At 41.3% G+C, this 22,884-nt stretch overlaps 2 protein-coding genes across 4 annotated transcripts; one reads left to right on the forward strand and one right to left on the reverse strand.

Moving 5' to 3' along the window:
* Positions 1-266: 266 nt before the first annotated feature.
* Positions 267-9,196, reverse strand: LOC119025481 (immunoglobulin superfamily member 2-like). 2 transcript variants are annotated; one of them, XM_037109056.1, is made up of 10 exons: positions 8,835-9,196; positions 8,376-8,539; positions 6,604-6,978; positions 6,077-6,493; positions 5,528-5,929; positions 4,584-4,949; positions 2,994-3,368; positions 2,479-2,871; positions 817-1,209; positions 267-727 (listed from the first exon to the last, which is right to left on the reverse strand). In XM_037109056.1, exons 2-10 carry the CDS (start codon positions 8,446-8,448, stop codon positions 528-530), a joined length of 2,994 nt encoding a protein of 997 aa, XP_036964951.1. In that variant the 5' UTR covers positions 8,449-8,539; positions 8,835-9,196; the 3' UTR covers positions 267-527. The 2 variants fall into 2 exon arrangements, with proteins under 2 accessions (XP_036964951.1, XP_036964952.1); XM_037109057.1 differs by lacking the exon at positions 8,835-9,196 and adding an exon at positions 8,622-8,760.
* Positions 9,197-11,502: 2,306 nt separating this feature from the next.
* On the forward strand, positions 11,503-22,637 carry klhl6 (kelch-like family member 6). 2 transcript variants are annotated; one of them, XR_005077170.1, is made up of 8 exons: positions 11,503-11,973; positions 12,053-12,218; positions 15,893-16,342; positions 17,494-17,731; positions 18,189-18,391; positions 19,188-19,401; positions 19,671-20,522; positions 22,446-22,637. XR_005077170.1 is itself a non-coding variant. In XM_037110954.1 (7 exons), the coding sequence occupies exons 1-7, from the start codon at positions 11,717-11,719 to the stop codon at positions 19,967-19,969; spliced, it is 1,827 nt and encodes a 608-aa protein (XP_036966849.1). In that variant the 5' UTR covers positions 11,503-11,716; the 3' UTR covers positions 19,970-21,038. The 2 variants fall into 2 exon arrangements, 1 of the variants encoding a protein (XP_036966849.1); XM_037110954.1 differs by lacking the exon at positions 22,446-22,637 and having other exon boundaries at positions 19,671-21,038.
* The last annotated feature ends 247 nt before the right edge of the window (positions 22,638-22,884 follow it).

A 22,884-nucleotide genomic window follows, 5' to 3' on the forward strand; every position in this document is an offset into this window, starting at 1 on the left:
AATGAAGAGAAGTTTTACATTTTACCACCTTTCGTGCTTAGCGGCTCCCTGAGACATGCTATGCTTTGACTTCTCCTCATCAAAGGCACAGCATCGAGCTGCCTGCTATGTTGCTACATGAAAAGGAATCTGTCAGCGAGAGCACGTTGTTCTGTAGGTGCAAAGCCACAGAGCCGATCCGCCGCCTCGCTCAACTGTCCGTTGCAGGCGGTAAGAAGCTGGCAATTATGCAAAGAAGTTTTTGGCTGTAAAATGAAAAGTGCCTGTTCAATTTTAAAGGTTTAATGAATTTCATTAATTCATAGAAGGCAAAGTTATTCCCGCCTGCACAGTAAAACACTGAAACAATTATTTTGGAACGGAACATTATCAACACATTCGTTAAAACGAGAGTGACTGAACTTTGGATAAAAATGAGTGGAAAATATGTACAGTGGAATTATAAAACATTATTGCATAATATTACATGTAACAAAAAAAATTTGAGCGCAATTTTCCTCTCCCCTTCTCCTCTGGGTCTACGATGTTCAGTCCTCCGCACCGGGTTTGGAGTTTAGAGCGACTTGCTCAGTCCACAGAGATTTTTCAGACTTCTTTGCTCCGTTGCTCCGACAAATTTTCAGCAGCAGTACGACTATGACCACCAGTGCGCAGAGGGCAAAGGCCACGAGAATCGCTATATAGATGCCCGAATTGCATGCAGGCTCAGTGACGGCTCTAGCATCTCCTGCAAAAGGAAAGGACGAACGCTGATGATTAAACATGGCCTTTAACCACTGATAAACTGCTGAGAGAAACTGCAAATCACACACTTACCCTCCGCGTTGACATAAACAGTCAAATTTCCTGACTTTTCCACAGCAACCTTCCTCCAGCCATGAGGCAGAGATGGGATCCACTCCTCTACCTCGCAGAAGTACAGACCACTATCTCCCAGATCTAACTTCGTGACTGTGAGGCTGAACTGGTTGGGCAAAGGGTGCCTAAATCTTAGCCGATCACCCATCCCAGAACTGTCGTGTAGGGTGGCGTCACGGTAAGCGATGAATATGGGGAGTTGTTTGGTCTCTGCTACTTCCTGCCAGAACCACGTGACCTGGAACTCGGAGTCATTGCTGGATCGACTGGTGATGTGACAGGGGATGGTGAAATCCTGGCTCAGGCTCCTATTCAGCTCCAGCTCATTCTTTTCAATGGACAGGTTATTTTCTGTAAGAAAAAAAAAAGAAGAAGAAAAAAAAAGAAGGAGAAATAAGCACAGTGGTAAAAAAGATGCTCTTTAATTTAACATGGAAAAAGGATCAATGTTACTTTAAATTAAATTCCACAGTACGTCGCAACAACTGAAAGTGCTGAACAAATAGGACAGATGTGCATAAATACATAAAATCATAAGGAACACCACTGGCAAAAACATAGCAGCAAAATTAGGGAAGTGGTTACTCTGCGGAGAAGCAGCTTCCACGCATGGTTGTGAAGCGAGACGAGTGTATGCAGACAAACAGAGGCCATCATATGATAAAAGTATGACTGGACTATGACTTACTTCATTGGAAAATTCTCCTTGTACAAACCACATTCATTAAGCTAAACTAAGTAGTTTATAGCCCCTGAAATTAGCAAATCTAATAAATAAGATAACAGAAAGAAATAATTAGAAAAAAAAATGTTTAGAGGCCATATTCACAAAACAATTAAAACTCCTGACTCCCAAGTCACTGAGACCACACAGTCAGTTATGTTCCTCAGGTAAGATGTCTCATCTTGCCAATGTTCTGTAAAAACAGAACAGACAGTGCACCTGGCCAGTTATAAAGGATTCAGTTGGCTCACTAAGTCGAAACAATCCAGTAACCACTTTGCATTGATGAACATTCAATTTCACTTTCACTGAAACAGACAGGTCACCTAACAAGTAGGTTCAGTCATAAAAACACAATGTCAATCACAGCAACGGCGTCGGCCCCACCTCTTCCTCTTAGGTTAGGAGAAAAATAAATCATTATCTATTTAGGGAGGGTTTTCAGGAATGCCCTGATCAAATCCACACACCTGACATCAACAACAGTTCAGGTCCAGGGCTTTGCTCAAGGGCACTACAGTGGTGGTAACAAGGGAGAGGTCACAAGTTCGCCTTTCTAACTTTTAGGCCACCACTGCCCATCGCTCAAACTTAAACTAAAGTGCTCACTGCTGTTAACTGTAGCTTCCAGTAGCTAGTTAGCTCAGTGAGCCGTGCAGCTAGCAGATTTTTGGATTGGGACAGGTTAGAATGCTAACTTCATAGACATCATAATATCAAAACTTTTACTTCTTATAATTTTAGTTAATTTGAATGTTTTGTACTAGATTTTTTAATTTTTTTTTAATTTTTTACCTTTAAGGTCCAGGTTGTAAGACAAACTAGCTACTTCAAGCTTGTTGAGAATATAGGTTTAGGGCTTTTAAATTCCATGTGTTCATCTGGAGACAACTTACCAGGTTCAAGTACTGTTACGTTTGTAGTCCTGGACACTGGCGAGAGTTCATACCAATCACCGCGAGGATCCTGCAGCCACTCCACCACCTCGCATGTGTACGAGCCTCCGTCTGAGATCTGAGCTTGTCGAATGCTCAACTCAAAGCTAGGGCCCTTAGTGCGCTTCATGCTGATTCGCTGTCTGTGGCTCGGCTCTACCTGGGGTCCAAAAGTTAGGAGGGCGTCCCGGTCCGAGCTTATGAAGATCTGTTTCTCTGCCTGTTGCTGGAGCAGCCAGGTGACGGCATAGTGGGAGGAAGCAGTGGTTTTGGAGATGACTGAGCATTTAATCTCTATGTCGGTGTCGATGTTACTAGTCAATGCGGGGGCGGAGGACAGGTCAAGCTTGCTCACTAGGAGAAAGAGAGAAGGTTGAGTCCTATATGCTGAGAAACAAAGCAATAGATCACACTGCAGCTTTCATCTAAAAATAGTACAAAAGACAGCATGCTGCCTTACAGAGCTCAGGGTTTACCTGGTTTATTTACTTTCACAGCCAGCTGGTTGGATGCAGGCAGCCTCTTGTACGCATTTTCAATGAAGACCGATGCGCTACACTGGTAGCTTCCCGCCTCCCGTTGGCTCGCACCGTGGATGAGAAGATGGTGACGGACTTCGCTCGCCGTGTTCTCCACTTTGAGCTGGTAGCTTTGCTCGACTCCAGCAGACCAGCTGACGGCACCGTCGTAGTTCAGCGTCAGGATGTTATCGAGGTTTGTGGCGTCCCGCTGGAGGCTCCAAGTCAGTGTTATCGGCACATGGGGCCCTTTGACTCGGCACATCAATGCCACATCATCTCCTACTGTCACTATGCTGTTGCGACTTATAAGGTTCACCTTCACATATGATTCTGTAACACAAAGGGTTGGTTAGTTAGAAAAGGAGAAGTTATTATGCAGTTTAAATAAAAACAGATATGAGAAAAATGACTCTCTCACACTTGCACGTCTGTTCTCAACATCATTTCTACTTTAAAACAACAAAGGGTTCATTCATGCATCAGACATCGAGTCAACATACTTGTCTTTACGTAAAATCTATTAATTAAAGCATAAAAACATGTTTTGAAGAGAATCAGATGTTCCTCATTGTATACATTTATGATGCAGCGAGGCTTTCCAAAGACTTTTGTTTGTCCCATTTCAACATGTACATGTACAAAGAACCTCTCTGCAATATTCATCACACCCTAAAGTACATAACAAAAGTTTCTGACAGAACCAAGGCTGATAGTTAAACTAGAAATTTAGTTGTTCGGTCTTTAAAATGTCTGAAAATTGTGAAAAATGTCGATCAGTGTCTCCCGGAGACCAAGGTTGCGCCACAACCCAGAGATGTTCAGTTTACCGTTATAGGGGAGGGAAGAAACCGCAGAATATTGACATTCAAGAAGCAGAAGTCAGAGAATTTGGAGATTTCCTTTTCTAAAAATTCTCAAACCAGTAAATCTATCATAAAATAGTTTAATGAATTCAACTTAAAAAGATTAATCTTAAATCTAAAATCTTTACTCATAGTCAGGTTTTAAGTCCTTAGTTTATGCTGACTGAAATCTTAAAAAAGGTTAATCTTGGGGGAATAATAAATTCCTTTAAGGTTTGAATTGTCAAGAGTGCAAACTTCAAATTCTGAAGAGGAAATGGTTCATCTTCTGTGGGGCATGAACACACTCAGTAAGATATTTCCTGCATTCAGGTGCAGGTTTTGGCCTGATGACGGCTCTGCAGGTAAGATAACACTGGCTGGGAAACATTTGAAATTGTCTTCTGAGAACCATGAAGACACAGCCTAAATGTCATGGCGATCCAGCCAGCAGCTGTCCAGATGCATCTCTCTCTGGACTAAACTGTTATGACGAAGACGGACAGATTGACCAACACGCACATCCCTAGTTTTGCCACTGTTTTGACAAAAGTGTCAAATGCTTTGACGTCTAAGACATTGTGAAACCTTGATAGTCATCAAACCATCTGTGTAATAAGAGGAACCTTTTGTGTCAACGTGCAGCTTGCATCATCTGTGTCTCATCAACCACTTCTGCTACACACACAGATACTCGACTTACCTACAGGCGCCACTGTCACAGTGGCAGTCTGTGACCGGCTGTTGGTCTTGCTGTTGGTTTTCCATTCAGACACAGCACACTGGTAGACACCCGCATCTGAAGGTGTGACCTCATCGAGCTCCAGGGTGAAGGTGTCAGTCGCCGGGCGCGTCGCCCTCACTCTGCGTCTAGAGAACTCCCCCGCAGTTTCCATAACACCCTCCTGGCTCAGGCTGATGACATTTGTAAAGATGGCAGCGGAGGTTGCTTTGTGTTGCCAGGTGACGGAGAGCTGACCGTTGACCCCATGCACCTTACATGTGAGCACCAACTTGTCCCTTTCGTTGACTGTCACACTGTTTTGCATTTCAAGTGAGAGCCCACTTTCTGTGATGAGACAACAGACAACGGACATGTTGGGGAGGATAAAATTAGACATCACAATCACTGTATTTGAAAAAATGCTATAAACTGTCTCATCAGAGCGGCTCTGTGTAACTATTTGCAGCAATTTACAGATATTTATCACTTTTTTATTGGACATACCTGTGCTCATTGGAACTGATCCCTCTCAGCTGCCTATACGAGCCTCATCTCAGTGCCTGACTCTCCTAACTGGCAGAGATCAACAGTAGCTAACACTAGCCTAGAAATCCATCAGATTCTGCTAGCATAAACTAATAAACTGCTTCTAGCAAAGCACAGAAGTTTCACAGAGCCCCTTTAATATTAAAGGTGCAATATGTAAGAATTGGCCAGCTGTCAATTCTTACTAATTCAACTAAGATTATTACATATTGCACCTTTAACGATAACAGTATCCCCAGACAACAGGTAACATTGAGAGGATAACATTTAAACGATACAACTGAGAACAAGAAACCCTGAATGAATCTATATCTCTATGAATAATCCATAATAATCTGTTTGTTTGTGTCTCACGCACTATGGATCCTCTGACTGACCTGCGGCTGAGATGCTGACTAGCTGGGAGCTGGAGTCTTGGGCTGCCCCCTGTGTGAAGGCACCATCCTGGCCTCTGTCCTGAGGCCATGCTCTGCAGACATACTCTCCGTGGTCTTCAGTTCTGACGGGCTGCAATATGAGACGGTAATCTTTGCTCCCTACCCGGGCTGCCCTGAGCTCTCCTTCTTTTCCTCGCACGCTGTACTCTGGCCCCAGGGACAGAATGCCTGTAGGGCCGATGCGGGCCAGCTCGACACCTCCCTTGCGCCAGGCCACAGAGAAGAACCTCTCCTCCAGCTTCTCCGTGTCTATGTTACAGGACAGCGATAGCTCCTGTCCCTCCTGCAGGGTCGCCGGCTGTGCCGAAATTCTCACCGCCACAGATGACGTGTCTGGCAACACTTAAAGCAAAGAAAAAGGTAACAGTGAGTCAAACACAGATGCACACATCCTGCCAATAAACCACAACAGCGACAAGAGGGATAATGAAGGTGTCAGCTCATCAAGATGTGACTGATAATAGATAAAATCATTTGAATGTGTCTAACCTCTGGCTCTGACGATCAGGGTAGTCTCCGCCGCATCCGCCTGTGTGATAGCGTACCAAGAGCGGTCGGGATCCTGAATCCACTCCCGAGCCTGGCAGTAGATCTGGCCTTGGTCTGACACCTCCAGCTTGTCCATCTTCAGCCTGTATGTGGCCTCTCCAATTTTATCTAACCTAACGAGTCCAGCCTGGTAACGGCCTTCAAACCCCGGGCCTGGGCTGAGCGTGAAGTCTCTGTCCAGAGAGATGATGGGCCGAGGGTCGCCCTCCCCGTCTTTACGGAGATACCAGGCAATAGACAGGTGGGTGTGCTGGACGGTGTTGCTGGAGGCTTGGCATGTTAAAGTGAGAGCATCACCCTCGTCATAACTCAGTGAGGTGGAGGAAGGCGATGAAACACTTAGAGAGTTGTCAATCACTGTGGAGCCACATGACAGACAGACACAAAGACAAGAAAGTCACACATTTTTACCATCATACCGTACAGCGACGCAGTCATATTAAAATGCCTTAAAGCAGGCGGATTACCTTTCACTACTGTCTGAGCGCTGTAGGTTCCTAGATACACGTTTTCTGAGTTTTTCACACTACATTCAAACTCCCCTTCGTCGTTTTTCTGCAGGCTTTGTATCTCGAACACGACAGCAGTCGGAGATACATGCGTCAGAGTGATTTCCTTGGTCCTCACGCGATCCAAATATACGGCGTAGCCAAAGTCGTTGTCACCAGTGCTGATGATGTTGATCTCAAACATCGGATTCGCAGGCTTCTTCACGCGGAATTCAAACTCCTGCTTGGCGTTGGGATTGATGAAGCCGCTCACGTTGCAGGAGATGGAGAGCGGAGTGCCCACCACGCGATACAGAGGCCCGGCCTGCACTTCAGTGTGAACCTTGGCCTCTCCTGAGTGAAGAACAGACAAAACACACACAGTGACCACCGCAACTTATTTAGGGAACAGAAACTCAGTGGCATTCATAATTGTGCTACACAACAGTGTCTAGACTATGTTTGAGTATTGACGTGTAAAGCATAACTCTGTACCTGGGCTGGGAGGGTTACTTGCATACATTTATTCCAATACAGTGAATCATTATCTGTTAATAATCGTGTGATCATTCTGTGTTTTTAATTTGTAATTAGTGGTCCCCCTTTTCACTGTATGTATCTGTGATCTAATTACCTCTTTTTTCTGTAACTTTACCAGAATACAGTCAAAATTACCAAGAAACATAGGCTGATAATTCTAAGTTGTTAAAACGTTTTATTGCACGTACAATTTAAAGTTACCACAGTGGGCTTCTTTACTTGGTGATTCTGAGCTACTCCATTACTTTTTCCCAGTAAAGTCAACTTCACAGTGTAGCACGTTGCAATAGATATAAATGTTTCCTCTGCAAACATCTGGCAATAAATGTACTTCAGTACTGTAAGTACAAGAATAGCAAACCATACAATTCACATGTACATATATGACTGATTACTGGCCAGTGAGACTATATCCAATCCAATATTCAACATTTTCCTGATGATTAGGAATTTTTCATTATTATTATTCAATTGATAATATAATATACTAATTAAAAAAAAAACCTACTTTGGATATGATGCACCATGTGAACAAGCAAGTATCTAGTTAATAAAGTCATCAAATAAATGTGGTAAGACATACAATATTTTTGGAGTGTAAGTATAACGAGCAGAAAGCAGGATACTAAGTACGCTACATGTACTTCAAAATTGTACTTGAGTAAATGTACTCAGTTATATGACATCACAGGTCATTAGGTCAATATCTGAGAGAACTAGTCCCTGTAAATAGTCAAACAGGACTGCTGCAGAGCGTTGATCTTCGTTGACAGACAGGAAGATTATCGCTGCCTTTTTTCAATTTTGTGAAAATGATTTTCAGTCATTTGCTTGCTGACATCAATTAAAATTGTTGGTAAAAGAAAGTCAGAGGGAAGAACACACATCAGTCATCCGTTATGACTCACTGGGTTTAATCACTGAAGTCTGGCTAAATGCAATTTCAGGCGTTATTATCATTTCTTTTTATTTATCAAATGAAGATAATTAAGATGGACATAATTACAGATGCACAGACAGACACGTTCCACTTAAAATGCACTCGGCAACAGCAAGTTTCCCTCAAATCTGCTGACATTATAATTACTTTTTCCTCTGTGTCCTTGTCTTTTTTTTTTTTTTTATTGTTTTATTTATTTATTTATTTTAACAACAGATCACTCACCAGGATCCAAATCCAACTGCAGGAAGGAACTGAGTGTACTACTCACCACAGTGCAGAAAAAGCCCCAGACAGAGGAGCAAATTAGTCCTCCAAGAGCAGGATTGCAGGGAACGGCTCATCCTGAACTCCCCTCTAGAAGCAACACAGTGTTCACACCAGCCTCACGTCGCGACCGAGCCCTCGGTCAGCCTCGCTGTGCAAATCTGTCCGCTGTCACAGAGACATTAGAGCGTTATGAATGCTTCCTGGAGGCACACCAAGAGGAAGTCTGAAATGTTTCCTGCACACTCACAGTCGCGACAAGCTGTGCATGGCAAATCTGTCACTGTCACATAATGCATGTTTCAGAGCATGTACAGGTAGGTGCAGGTGTTCTGCGGTGGAGTGGTAATAAAAATAAGAACACAGTGCCACATACAGGTTTTGTATGTGCACGCTATCATGGGCACCTGTCCTCAGGGTGAGTGCTCATTTAGACTTTTTTTTTTTTTTTTTTTTACCATACCTCAGATAACGTGTGGTGACGTTTTCTGCAGCGGGCAGGATCCTCACACACCCACATCCCTCCATGCCTGAGAGTTTTTGCCCCTTATACCTGACAGCATCAACTTTACTTGGATTTCAGAATAAAAAAACATGCGCGACTTCCGGCTTTTATTCATTCCCATGAACAAACAAGAAGAAAAAAAACGATGACAGAGGTGAAGAGCCTGTGGTTGCGTTGTTTGCTAACAGCTTCGGTCCATGCGTGACCTATTTAGACAAGCATTTGAAACAGGAAACAAGTGCGGGCTCGATGTGATTGTGTCTCGGCGGCGACGTGTGGACCGACGAGGCAACAGTGCCGCCCAGTGGACAGTGTGGGAGCAACAGGTCTGCTGCGGCTGAGCGTTGACAGGACTGCTGGAGAACATGTCTGTGCTGTCGGACAAAGATAGGTCAAATAGTGGATAGAAGTCTTTATTTTTTCTGTCTTTGTTTTGTTCTTTTTGCTAGAGATGTTGGATGAAGGAAGATGAGGTGAGATGAGATAAAATGAGATGAGATGACATGAGACAAGACAAGATGAGACGAGAGGAGACTACAGTATATGATGCAAGACGAGATGGGATGGAGCTACCTGACTAACTAGATAAATAAAAATAAAATAGGAAATTGGTAAAGGAAGGGCTGCAACATCTAAAATATATTATACAATTAACATTATGACCATCAGACTACGGAAGAGAATTGTGCAAATATTTGTGGAGAAGAAATCCAGACTCCAGAGATGAAACTCTGGCTGCCATAATGTGTGAAGTATTTTTATGATATAACAACAGTTGTTGTACACTTTACATTTGCTTTGGGTTCATTTCATCATGTTGTTTGTTGTTATTTAAAGGTGCACTTTGTAACTTTTTCCTCTCTTCCTCATCACAAAAAAATAATAATGGCCATAGAGATTGCAGCTTATTATTTTGACCCATACTGAAGTCGTGTGTGTTTTTAATGCACAATGTTGGTGTGAAGTACTGTATTCTTGCACACTGGGACTTCCACATGGCTGGCGCTGTTTCTCTTCTTAACCCACCACAGCTCAAAATGCAAGCTGGTGTTGCTCTAATGTCAATAAATACCAATATACATGTGGCTTTACAGTACATCTAAAGCTCATGTCAGCTCGTGCAAATTGCTGTTAAACAGCTAAGAGCTGTGTCTCTTTTGTGTTTATAGGCTTGTAATGAAGTTGCATAGTGTACCTTTAAGTTGAACGGGACATTATTATGAATTATTTTATTCTAGCAAGAATGATTCCATGGCATTATGTTGGCCTTGCAAAATGAAGTTGGAATACAACAATTGTTTTATCATCATTTATTTAACCATGATTTTATTTGTGTATTTCCATGTGTAACATTCAAGTTGCACTTTATGTCTCTTTGCCTGAGTGAATATTTGTTCCTTCCTGCTGTTGTTTGAGGAGGGACAGGTATTAGAGTCGTAAGATGTACGATGAAGAGAAGAGTTGTGCTCCCCAAGAGTGAAGTATGATGTCCACCATCCTGCCGTGTTGGTTTGTCAATTAAAACAAGATTAAAGAAAATTAACCAAAGACAAATTGTTTGCCTGCTTTCTGTCCACAGCCCAGAGGGCCTGGAGAACCATGAAACATGGTTACAAGAACATAAGCGTAGCTACAGGGAGTTAAGTATCAATAATAATCATCTAAAGTAAAGTGTGATTTTGTTGCTCTGTTCTGTAAATGCGACATCTATTGCATGCCTGTTCTTCCTGGGTGAGGGATCCTTCCTCCGTGTCTCTTCCTGAGGTTCCTTCCTTTTTTTCCCCCCCTGTTACAAGGTTGTTTTATTTTTCAATATCGCAATTTCATTCAGTATTAGTAGAATATAATTAAAATGAATATGAATTGAACTGGATGAATGAACTGAATGATTTTCGTGTTTTTGTTGCCTGAGAATGAGCCGACAGAGGGATTGGTACCTTTTCTACAGACTTTGTCATGTTGCACCGCCATGTTTCTACTGTAGCCCAGGATGGACAAAACCAAACACTGGATCTGGAGCAGGCCTCATGGGGAGGGTGCCACTGTAGGGGAGGGTGAGACGAGGGGGATCAAGTTGGTTCTGACCTGCAACCTCACAGCTTGATGCCGCTAAATCCTACATGCTAGAAAATCTGCTGCTTTCCCTCTAAAAACGGTCAAAACTAAACAATTAAAGAGTTGCATCCACTGCTCACAACCCACAGGTGTGTGTTGCAATTAAACACAGTGACACACTGAAGGGTCACGAGCCTAAATGGCTTTCGTATGGTGATCAACTACCTTTCTCTGGACCACCTTGGTTATGGTGATGAGTGAAGGGAAAATCTGCCTCCTCTGTCCTCTCAACCTCCACATCACAAGTCATGTCCCACTTAGATGTCTGAATGACAGAGTCGGACATCTAAAGAAGTTTCAAGAAGTGAGTTCCTGTTGAATTGATAGACTCATTACAGCATGCAGTTTCTAAAAATATGTAAGAGATTAAACACTCTCACACTCCCCAGGCGGTTATTTGTGCTTGATTCTCTGCGTGGTGTGACCAGAGGGAGGACAGCGGATGTCTGTGGTTCTCTGAGCAAAGAGGAAAATTGGGTAACTTAGGGGAACAAAACACAAGAAGGGGAAGTGTCTAGAAAAAAGCAAAGCTCGATACGTGTGTTCCTCTTAGCACAGGAATAGGAAGTATTAAGAGGACAGGAAAAAAACAAATCCACATCTCGACGCAGCTCAACTGTTGCGAGCGTAGACCACAGGGCTCTTTTTTACTGGTGCAGGTGCACCTAGAGGAGCTGTACGCTGTTCTTCTGAGAGGAGCTTCTGAAGAGTTTGTGACTTTAAAGATGAGCGCCTCGCTGGAGAGGACTACAGACTGTCCCTTGCCACTTCCTGGAGACACCTCAAGCCCAGACGAGGAGAAAGACAACCTGACCGCCTCGAGTGAGTTACACTGGGAAGATGGAGGTCTGCCAGGGGAGCTTCAGAGGGGGATGGAGACCTTGCGAGTGAACAGAGAGCTGACTGACGTGGTGCTCAGTGTTCAGGGACATGACTTCCCTTGCCACAGAGCCATACTCGCAGCTGCCAGTCATTACTTCAGGTAAAGCTGATTCTAGTCTCGTCGAACTGGATCGTGAAGGCACTGCTGGTTTTACTGAACGAATGTGTTCTCTGTGCAGGGCGATGTTTTGCAGCGGCCTGAGGGAGAGTCACGAGGAGCGCGTGGAAATAAAAGGGCTGGACAGCGGGACGATGAGATCGCTCCTGGAGTACACCTACACCAGTCGGGCTCTCATCACACACTCAAATGTCCAGAGAATACTAGAAGCTGCCAGTCAATTTCAGGTAAAATGACAGCGTATTACTCTGAATCAGTTTACGTTGCACAATCTTTATCTGGTACACACAGAGTTCCCTGTAAATCTTGAGCACATGATCAGCCCCGATCTCTTTTTTTCTTTTTTAATCACAAACTGATCCCCGGGAAAGACAAAAAGTTCTACATAACTCTCTCTGCCAAGTAGCTTATGTTTTCACTTGTGTCCATTTGTTCAGTGGTTGGTTTGTCACCTGGATAGCACAGAAACTACTTGATGGATCTCCTCAAAAATTTGATGGAGAATGGGTCTCAGCCCAGAATAGACCCTGTTAAGTCTGGGTGCAGATCTGGATAAAGGGGATGGATCCACAAAGTTTTCTTACTTTCTTTAAGATTGCGATAGGGCTTTTTTTTTCCCTTTTCAAGGAACAATGCTTGAATGCATCTTAATGAAAAAAAAAATCAGTTGTATTTAGGTGGCTGGTCTCAATGAATGAGTAAATTTCACACAGATCCTCTATCTGATGATCTTAAATTATGGTTAAGCAGTTATGGGTAGTTTACAATTTAGATAAAGGGCTGTCAAGTCTGATACTGAATGAGGCTTAACTGAAATAAAGGGGACAGCTGGGTGTATGAACTCTATTTAGAGCCATCCTAGTTTGGACTGTGTTTCACAAAAAAAAAACAACAGAAATTTGATTGTGTATGGACAAAGAAAGAGAGAGCATGTAAACATAACTGTAAAAAAAAAAAAAATGCACAAAAAGAACAATTGCGCTTTGTCATTAATGAAAAGTCAAGTAGATGGACTCATCAACAAAAGATGCACGAGTCAGAACATTTTCGCTGGATTATTCACACAATATTATCACATGTGTTTTATTAACACTATGTATTTAATTGCTTACTAACGATCATCGCGAATATTGAAATATTGTGGCAACCCTCGCTCCAACTAGTTTTGCAAAAAACAAAAACAAAAGAAAAGGCAATGTGATGCCACATTATAACAAAACATAATTTAAAAAGGTCACACATCAGAAATAAATTCCCCTCATTTGAGTTTATCGCAAAAAACTACCTAAGTGCTTTCAGGTCATGCATAAACCAAAAAAATAAAATTCCCCACCGTTCTTGGGAAAGTGTGAAGGCTGTCAGCTTTGGTTTTGTATACACTGGCCATCACTGAGACACCTGCCTTCCAGAAACTAGTCCAGATGGGGGGATTATACCCAGCAGGATGACTCAGTTCACTGATTACTCAGGTTACTGTCAGCTAACTAACATGCAGCAACATCATCTGCCAATAGTCGATACTTATGACTCAGCGACACCTTATATATTTAGGTTTCTTCTTGCCTCTTATTGCCAGTTATTAGCAGCTTCAGTGGCAATTTTACTACTTGGTTTACATTGTAGTTGACTGTAGCATGTAGTTGAACTATCAGCAGTCTCCTGCTAAATTAAACAATTTTACTAGATTAATTACATGTAGTTCACTAGTCCTCAACACTTCTCTTATGCAAAGACACTGACTCTAAAAACCTAATGCTAAACTGAAAAGTACCTACAATCCAATGGCCTTAAAAACATAGGTCAACAAATGATAAAAGAGTTGTTACTTTTAGCTTGGTATGTTTCTGATTTGACATAAAAGGTTTATTTAGAGTCATAAGATTATAGTCATAAAGTTCAAACTCCAACATTAACAGCTTACTGTTTATGTAATGTAGTTAATAATCATGGCATTTTAAGTCAGTGTCAGTGAATTATTAACAGTCAGTTGGCTCCCATGGAGCAGCAAACGCACAGCAGAAGCCATAATGAATGCAGCAGAAAACAAAAACTTGATATTTGATTTATTTACACTCAGAAATCAGTAATACAGCCCTGCTGTACTGTAGAACTACATTTAAAATCCCCCAAATGTTCAGTGCTTCTCGTCACACACTGTCTTTCCCCCATGTGACAAACATTTCACTGGTCGTTGTAAAAGGGAAGTGAAAGTTGGCCAGTTGTTTACACTCAGGATCAGTTTTCCATACAGGCTTAAATTAACTACACAGCTGTGTGAGTCAACGGAGTGGGCAGATGTTTGTGTACCTAGGCTTCTATTTTTGTGACAGTTAGATATCAAAAATAGAGAAGGTTCAGGCAGAGAGAGAGAACAAATAGTATAGATTAACTTCATGATTGACATAAATTCATGATTTATTTAAACATTAATGAATGCAAAATGTATTGTGGGTAATGTAGGTGCCATGTTATGAAAAGAACGTGTGGAATAAAAAAGGCGAGTTCTCTGGTTCTGTACTGTCCATAATGAGTCCAACAGTGTTATAGAACTTCAATGCCAGACCAGTGGACTGCTTTTCAAAACTTGGCAACTGAATTACCCACAATGCAAGTTATCCACTGAGTGACATCACTGGAGGCAGTTTATCAGATTACCTCAGCTGGAGCCACAAAAGCCTTTATGATATTTTTTTCCCCCCCTCACGTGCGGTCGTTCTCCCCAACACCTGTGAACACACTTTGATGTAAAATTGGTGGCTTTACCCTTTAACAAATGATCAAGCCACTATGATTTCTTTGTTAGTTTGCACTTAATAGATGATCGGATAATGAATGTTAATTCACATGCACTTCATGCATTAACTGATGTGCATCACGTTAGATCTCAGTTCCATAAAAGTTTACACAACTGTATTTATGTACTAATGTTTAATATGTAAATGTTTGCATCTGATGACCAGTTTGATTAAAAAAAAAAAAGGAGGCTCGATATTTGAGAACAGGCTCATCAAACACATGGGTCTCAATTAAAGTTTCATGTTTCTGTAATCAAGCTAATTTGGTCACATATGAATGTAGAAAGTAACTGAATTTTTAACAGGAAGTCAGTGTTGGGAAATGACAAAGCACAAATACTTCGTAACTGTACTAAAACAAAAGTAGATTTGTCAGGTATCTGTACTTTACATGACTTTTAAAATGTTATCTCTATATTTCAACACAAATATTTGCACTCTCTACTCTTTATATTTTCAAAAAAAGGCACATTACTTTAGTCTTAATGTTTCGAGGGGAATAATTGATGTAGGTTTTATTACATGCAGCCTTTTTCCATCATCACAAGAGCGATGTCAACCAATCGGTAAGCCACCTACTGCATACAAGATCTAAATAGACAGAGAGGGAGACTGAAATGGGGAGAAAAGGCATGTTAGTGTCTTGTTTCTGCAGAGACCCTCTGCATCTGGATACTTTTGCCACCTCTGCAGGAAGTCATGATACATCCTGCATTAATTAACGCGTTAAAACATAGTGAGTCATGCATTAGTAAAGCACCACTTAACTCTATGATGAGTTGCAGGCATATTAAGATTAGTTGTACAGTTTTAAGATATACATGTGATCATTTCTACAGCACTTTTCTAAACAGGTGCAAAGTGCTTCATGGTAAAACAAACAGCTTAAACATTGAAAATTTGAAAATGATCTTTTAAGGTTTTGAAAGCAAATTTCCAAGCTGTCTTGTCAGTTTTAGTTTTGCACTCTTGAAATTCCAGTAAACGGTCTTAGAAATCTCATGTAGCATAATGCGCTCATGCTTGACACAGTGAAACCCTGAGTCAGAGTTCTTGCACAATTTCGATGTTAACAGTGATGACAATGCCCATGTTGTCTCCTGCAGTTCCTGCGTGTGGTGGATGCATGCGCTGGCTTCCTGAGCAAGTCCATTCACCTGGAGAGCTGCATCGGGATCCTGAATCTTGCTGAAAGCCACGTCCTGACTACGCTGAAGACCGGGGCTCAGGACTACATCACCACTCAGTTCTCCCAGCTGGTCCAGCAGCAGGACTTCCTGGAGCTGCCGGCGGAGTCACTGGAGGCCGTCCTGCAGAGGGACGACCTCGATGTCAAGTGTGAGGAGAGTGTGTTTGAGGCACTCATGCGCTGGGTGAGGGCCCAGCAGGAGGAGCGCTTTCCTCTACTGGCCAGGTTGCTTTCACATGTGCGACTGCCACTGTTGGAACCTGCGTACTTTGTGGAAAAAGTGGAGTCGGATGAACTGATTCGACAATGCAGCGAGGCTTTTCCTTTGCTGCAAGAGGCCCGCACGTATCACCTCTCCGGCAGTGAGGTCAGTATGCAAGGAAGACCAAAGATGTGTTGTCACATCTGACATTAGGTGAGGTTCATTTGTAATATTCTGGTGCACTATTTTGGAGGCACCTCTTTGACCATCCTTGGCAGAAGCTATCGACTATCCTTTAAGGGCTCTTGTTCCTGAAAATGAATGAAAAAGTATCCTATAACACCTACCGTAGTCTAGCCCAAAGTAAATTCAAAAGCTATTGTTAAACGATGTGGAGGGTTAGGCATGGTTTGAGCTCTTTTGAAATGTTATAAGCTGATTTTTTTTCCCCCAAGCTCTATAAGTGCTTCTGGCATTAATCTGTGGGAGTTTGAACACACTGAATTATTTATTCATTTTTCTCGCCTAGATTGATGGATGAAAAAAAACAAGTCTGCAGATGACCTGTATGATTCTATTAGCTTGAAAATATCCACACCATATAGTCTTACATGGCCCAAGTTAGAATTTTGAACCAATATCACTGAAAATGAACACTTGCCACTTGTTTTTCTGAGTAAATATTCAGGTTCCTGGCAAAAAAAGAAGCCATTTTGTGACTTCAAAATACCCCTTCCTGAGAGTAACAGGGGCAAAAGCTCATAAAGATCTTCATTTGTTTATTTACACTAACCTCATGCATATGAAAAATATGGGGAAACAGCCTATTCAAAGAGCAAAATGCATAAAATCATATAAACTTGCACAATTTCAAAGTTTAGGACTTTAAAAAATGTAATAGACTATATGTTGCTGGGTTTGAAATCTCATTCAAAGATGGCATGTAAGTGGCTCAGGAGAAAGGGGAAAGAAGTGCACAGCCACTCATTGTCTGTTGTAGGCAGTATGGCGGATGTAGAAACTCCAATTTGCTCAAATGAGCTGTCAATCAAGCAGCTACCTTCTCAGAATCCCAGATGTTTGGGCATGGTGGGGTCTGTTATATTTTTTGACAGGTAAAAACTTGAAAAAAACATTTATTTAGCCATTTTGTCACCATTTAATCATGGAACACCATTAAAATCATCCAAAATTTTAGAGTAATAAATTGGAACGAGAGTGAGAGTGAAAAGTCATTTTTGTGGAGGCCTCATTTTGTGACAAATGTTGCGCTGTATTTCATGATTTCTTACATTATGGTGCTAACATCTTAACAGGTTGTCTCCGAACGAACCAAACCCCGTGTGCATCACTTTCTGTCGGAGGTGTTCCTGATAATCGGAGGCTGCACTAAAGATGAGCGCTTCATCTCCACTGTCACCTGCCTGGACCCCCTCAGACGCAGCCGGCTGGAGGTTGCCAGGTTACCGATCACAGAGATGGAGGATGAATCCCAGAACAGAAAATGGGTGGAGTTTGCCTGCATCACCTTCCGCAATGAAGTGTACATTTGTGGTGAGAGAAGTCACGTGTTCAAGTTGTGAAAGTGAAATTGTTCACATAATCTGCTGATTATTCATCTGCCAAGTTATGGTCCTTTTTATCAAGTGTGCATTTTTGTTGTGCATGTCTCAGGGCTTCTATTATTTAAATGTTGTAATGCCCTGAGCTGTGAATCCATAGACTGCAACTGAACAAAACAACAAGAAGGGGGTGACATCATCTGCACCAACAGTTGTTGTGGTTTTAGGTGTTTCGCATCTCAGGAAGTGACACTTCAGCAAAGGTTATTTTAACTGTTCAGCTACCGTGTTAAAGTTGAGAATGGATCGAGACATTTTACAGCAGCTATGTTAAACTTCGCGCACACAGACACAGTCATTACTAAAAACTGAGTGAAGCATCACTGTTTTGGGATGAAAGCAGTCTGTGCAACTGGTGACAGTTTTCTATGATGCTCCTATTACTGCAGGAGGTAAAGAGACACAGCATGATGTTTGGAAATATAATGGTGCCCTGGACAAGTGGATCCAGATTGAGGCCCTGATGACTGGCCGCTGGAGGCACAAGATGGCAGTCCACGGGGGGAAAGTGTACGCGCTGGGTGGATTTGATGGAGCTCAGAGACTCGCTAGTGTAGAGGCCTACGACCCCTTTCACAATCGCTGGTCTCAGGTAAGTGCTCTTTATCAATGTGCTTTTGTGAAACTTAACACTGAATGTTCCGTCTCATTGCTCTCATCAGCATCATTTCCATGTAGGTAATTCCAGCTTAAATGCTTCAACAGTAATATTCCTGTCCAGCACCAAGCAGCAGACAAAGTCAGTGACTAAGTGCTGAACAAGTAGAACATTTAGGAGGTAAAGAGCCTAAAGTTAGTGACGTTAGTCGACTGTATTAATAGTGTTTGGAGTTTCTTGGTCTGAAAAGTGAAAAGCCAGCGCAGAAAAGCCTTAAACCTGCATTGCTTTCTAATGGCCAGCAGGGGTGACGCATCTGGTTTGTCTGTGTCAGGTGTGACTTGATGTTTCCTTGGTGTCTCCAGTCTGCCTGAAATTAAGCATTAACTGTTGGGGATATTGCAATTTCGTGAAGAGAGTAATAGGAAATGAAAATATATTATTAGATGCCCCTAAATGATGCGCTGGTGCACCTAAACGAAAAAGATCAGCACAACACAATTCATTATTTAAAAAAAAGTTATTCCAACATTCAGTTTAACATAACATAATTTTCTCTGATTTGATTTTTGTTTCATTACTGACATGTTATTGCAATCTGCCCACTTGCACAAGTCGTTTATGTCACTATGGCTTTTTAACTAGCCCATGGATGCCATTGATATGGATATGATAACCTTTATAGTTACTGTACTGTTACTGGGTACATTTATAAAGTAGATCTGCTGCTCCATAAAGCACAATATACTTGTTTGGCTCAACTTCATTACATCTACTTGGATTGTGGCAGGTGACACCTCTTGCAGTTGGCGTAAGCTCCTTTGCTGCTGCGAGTTTTGACAGATGGATCTACGTGATCGGTGGAGGGCCAAATGGAAAGCTGGCGACTGACCAGGTCCAGTGCTGGGAGCCTGGGACAGACTGCTGGGAGCTAAGAGCGCCCATTCCCATCGAAACCAAATGCACTAATGCAGTCACATTCAAGAACGGCATCTATATAGTTGGTAAGTTGGCAGTGGCGGGTGGTAACTAAGTACATGTACTCAAGTACCCTCATAAATGTACTTTACATGAGTATTTTCATTTCATGTTCCTTTATACATCCCTGTGAAAGCGTAACATTAAAATAGGCATATATCACCTATTCAAGGCTGAAAACCTCAAACAATTAGTGTTTTTGAAGAAATTGTTGACCTGTGTCTGGTTTAGTGTGTAAGAAATCAATGTGTATACTGTGTACAACCTCACACAACCTTAACCTTTCTGCACCCAGGTGGAGCCATGCATGCCATGTACTGCTACTCTCCTCTGTCAGACTCCTGGTCCCTGGTGACCCGGCTGGGGGAGAGGGCGAGCTGCGCCATCGCTGCCTGTAACAACAAACTCTTCATCACCGGTGGACGGGATAACAAGAACCAAGTCATCTCAACGGTGATGTGCTGGGATGTTGACCGAGCGGTGTTGACGGAGGAGTGTGTTTTACCCATGGGAGTGTCGCACCATGGCAGTGTGACACTGATGAAGTCCTACACGCACATACACAGAATAACACCTGCTGCAGAGACACAATGACACAGACTTCATGTGAACAGGACATTATTGTTGCTGAGAGGATGGTGGAAAAGGAAGAGTGCAAGAAAGCGATGAAAAAGGATTTTTTATTTTTTTTTTTTATTTAGGGTATTGTTATTGTATGTTAATTTCATGTTTTTTTTGTCACTTTCAAATACTAGGAGTCAGTTACTATGTTTATCTTTGGTAATATAATGGTATATAACAGTAGCAGCTGTGAAACATTAAATAAGTCAAATTAAAACAGTAATACCAGATGGATGTTAGTAGAATGAATACAACAGGATACATTGTTTCATGGCTTTTACAGTAAAAAATGGTTCACAGAGAGACGACTTTAATCATGCTGAGGAATTAAGCAATCCTGACAGAGTAAAATAATCAAATGCGTTTTGATTACTAAAAATATGCACATCAACATGATGTGTGACTTTCAAGGAGGAACCAAACCAAAGCCCAACAACACCTGGTGTTTACGCCAAATGTGATTCTGCAGGCCTGTGCGTCTATCTTCCAGTGAACACTGCCACCAAGTGGTCAACATAACTCTGAGGTTTGTTTTTTTCAAACAATTCTGCAGACTCAAAAATATGAAGATGTACATATGAAGTTTCATCTAAAACAAATCTTGGATTGTCCTTTTGTCCACACTCCAAATCTGGTTAAAGAATTTACAAATCTTTGAGTCAGTATATTTTCAAAATAAAACATATTGATATGAAGGTCAGCAATAAATTACAAAAGTAAACAATAAGCAAAAGTTCTAAGTACCTGTGCTGCATACTGTTGTCTTCCTATTTATGCTACTTTATATCGGTGTTGTAAAATATACCCCAAAGTCATATTTGAGTAAAAGTATAGATAACTTATAAAAATATAACCTGACTATGTACTTGAGTAAAACACTTAAATCATCTATATTTAATGTCCATTTACCTACAGGTGTGTATATGTATATAATGTATCCACTATGTGTTGTCTGATAACCAGCCTTGGATCCAACAGTCAGCATTTTTATTTTTATTTTATTTTTTTTTTTAAATGTAATTAAAGTGATCAAGTAAATGTAGTGGAGTGAAAATACAGTATTTGCCTCAGGTCCAGTTGTAGGCATGGGCACATCATCCCCATGAAGTCATCATTCACATTTAATTTAATTCATTTTATGGTAAAAGTACAGAACAGAAATCAATAACACTTGAGTTGAGGTGTCCAAATTACCTGTATGCACCCGATTACAATATTAAAGTAATGTAACTTGATTACAATCAGTTAGTTTTGGATTAATAACAAATGAAGACCAGAGAAATTAAATATCATTTTTTTAAAAAGTCTCTTTTTGTATATCCTGTTAACAAGTGTTTATCTGTGTTTGTTCTATTAATTTTATCTTAACATCTGACAAGAGAAGTTACAGTAAATATGATGCAGTTGAGTTTCTCCGGCAGGGACTTGAACTCAGGATAAAAGCAGATTCTCTGAACACAGAACTCCCACTCTACCAACAGAGATAAACAACTTTGAAGTGTTAGAGAATTCTCTGGTTGAAATGACATAAATCACATCCATGTGGTGCGCGCCAAAAGGGGCGGTCTCACTCGTTTCCCGCGTGAAATTAGTGCATTTCCTTCCAAAAAGTTAGACGTGTATATATTTAGCTGACTGATCTTCACTCTGGTCTCTTCTCTGAGGACACGAACATGGTGAGTAAACTGTTCTGTACGAATCTGCTTTGTGTGTCCAGTTACCTGCTCAGTACAGGAGCATTCATGTCTGTGTGGGAGGTGTACAGATAGTTAATACTTATTGATCTCAGGTATTAAGCCTGAGTGATGTTCCTTCACATATCAGCAGCTCCACATAACTAGCTTCATGTTGTCTCAGCCCAGTATAAACAAAACCTGTAAATGTTCAAATTTACTTCCGTCTCTTTGTGGAGGACAAACAACTACCACAAAAACAAAACCTTGACACATAAACAAAACCTCTAAAACAAACAAAAACCTCTAAAAACGAACACACAAAAGCCCTAAAAACAAACAGAAACCTCTAAAAACAAACACACAAACCCCTAAAAACAAAAACCCCTGAAAACAAACACACAAAACCTCTTCCAACAAAACCTCTAAAAGCAAACAAAAACCTCTAAAAACAAACACACAAACCCTCTTCCAACCAAAACCTCTAAAAGCAAATAGAAACCTCTAAAAATAAACACACAAAACCTCTAAAAACAACACAAATACCTCTAAAAACAACACAAAAAACTCTAAAAACAAACACAAAAAACCTCTAAAACAACACAAAAACTTCTAAAAACAACACAAAAACCTCTAAAAATAACACAAAAGCCTCTAAAAACAAACACACAAAACCTCTTAAAACGACGCAAAACCTCTAAAAACAAACATAGAACAACACAAAACCTCCACAAAGAGACATCAAACTACCACTGCTCCTCTTTCTCTTCCTGCAGGTGACGGACGAGCAGCTAAGACGAATGAGACGAGCCACCACAGGACCTGAAGCAGGAAAACTGAGTATCTGTCTTCTGATGAAACTCCTTCGGGTCCTGCAGTTGTTTGTTGACTCTGGTTTTACCTGCTCAGACAGATAGCACTGTTGTCTTTGCTGGTTATTTATATAATAAAACCTTTTTTGAATTACACTCTGCTGTGTTTTTTTTTTTTTTTATAGATTTTCAAAGCACGTGTTGAGTCTTTTGATGGAGTCCAGTGTCTCCTCTCAGTGGCATTTTCAAAGCTTTAACTATATTTGATGTATACATTTTCTTCCTGTAATGGAGAGCAGGGCTTCCATTACCTTCATTATTTATTCCTATTCTGGGAATTTAGAAACCATGTGTTGTTTAATAATGTCTGAGTAAGTTAGCCTCTCTCCATCTCTTATCACAT

The sequence above is a fragment of the Acanthopagrus latus genome, chromosome 9, assembly GCF_904848185.1.
Source record: "Acanthopagrus latus isolate v.2019 chromosome 9, fAcaLat1.1, whole genome shotgun sequence".
Lineage (NCBI taxonomy): Eukaryota > Metazoa > Chordata > Actinopteri > Spariformes > Sparidae > Acanthopagrus > Acanthopagrus latus.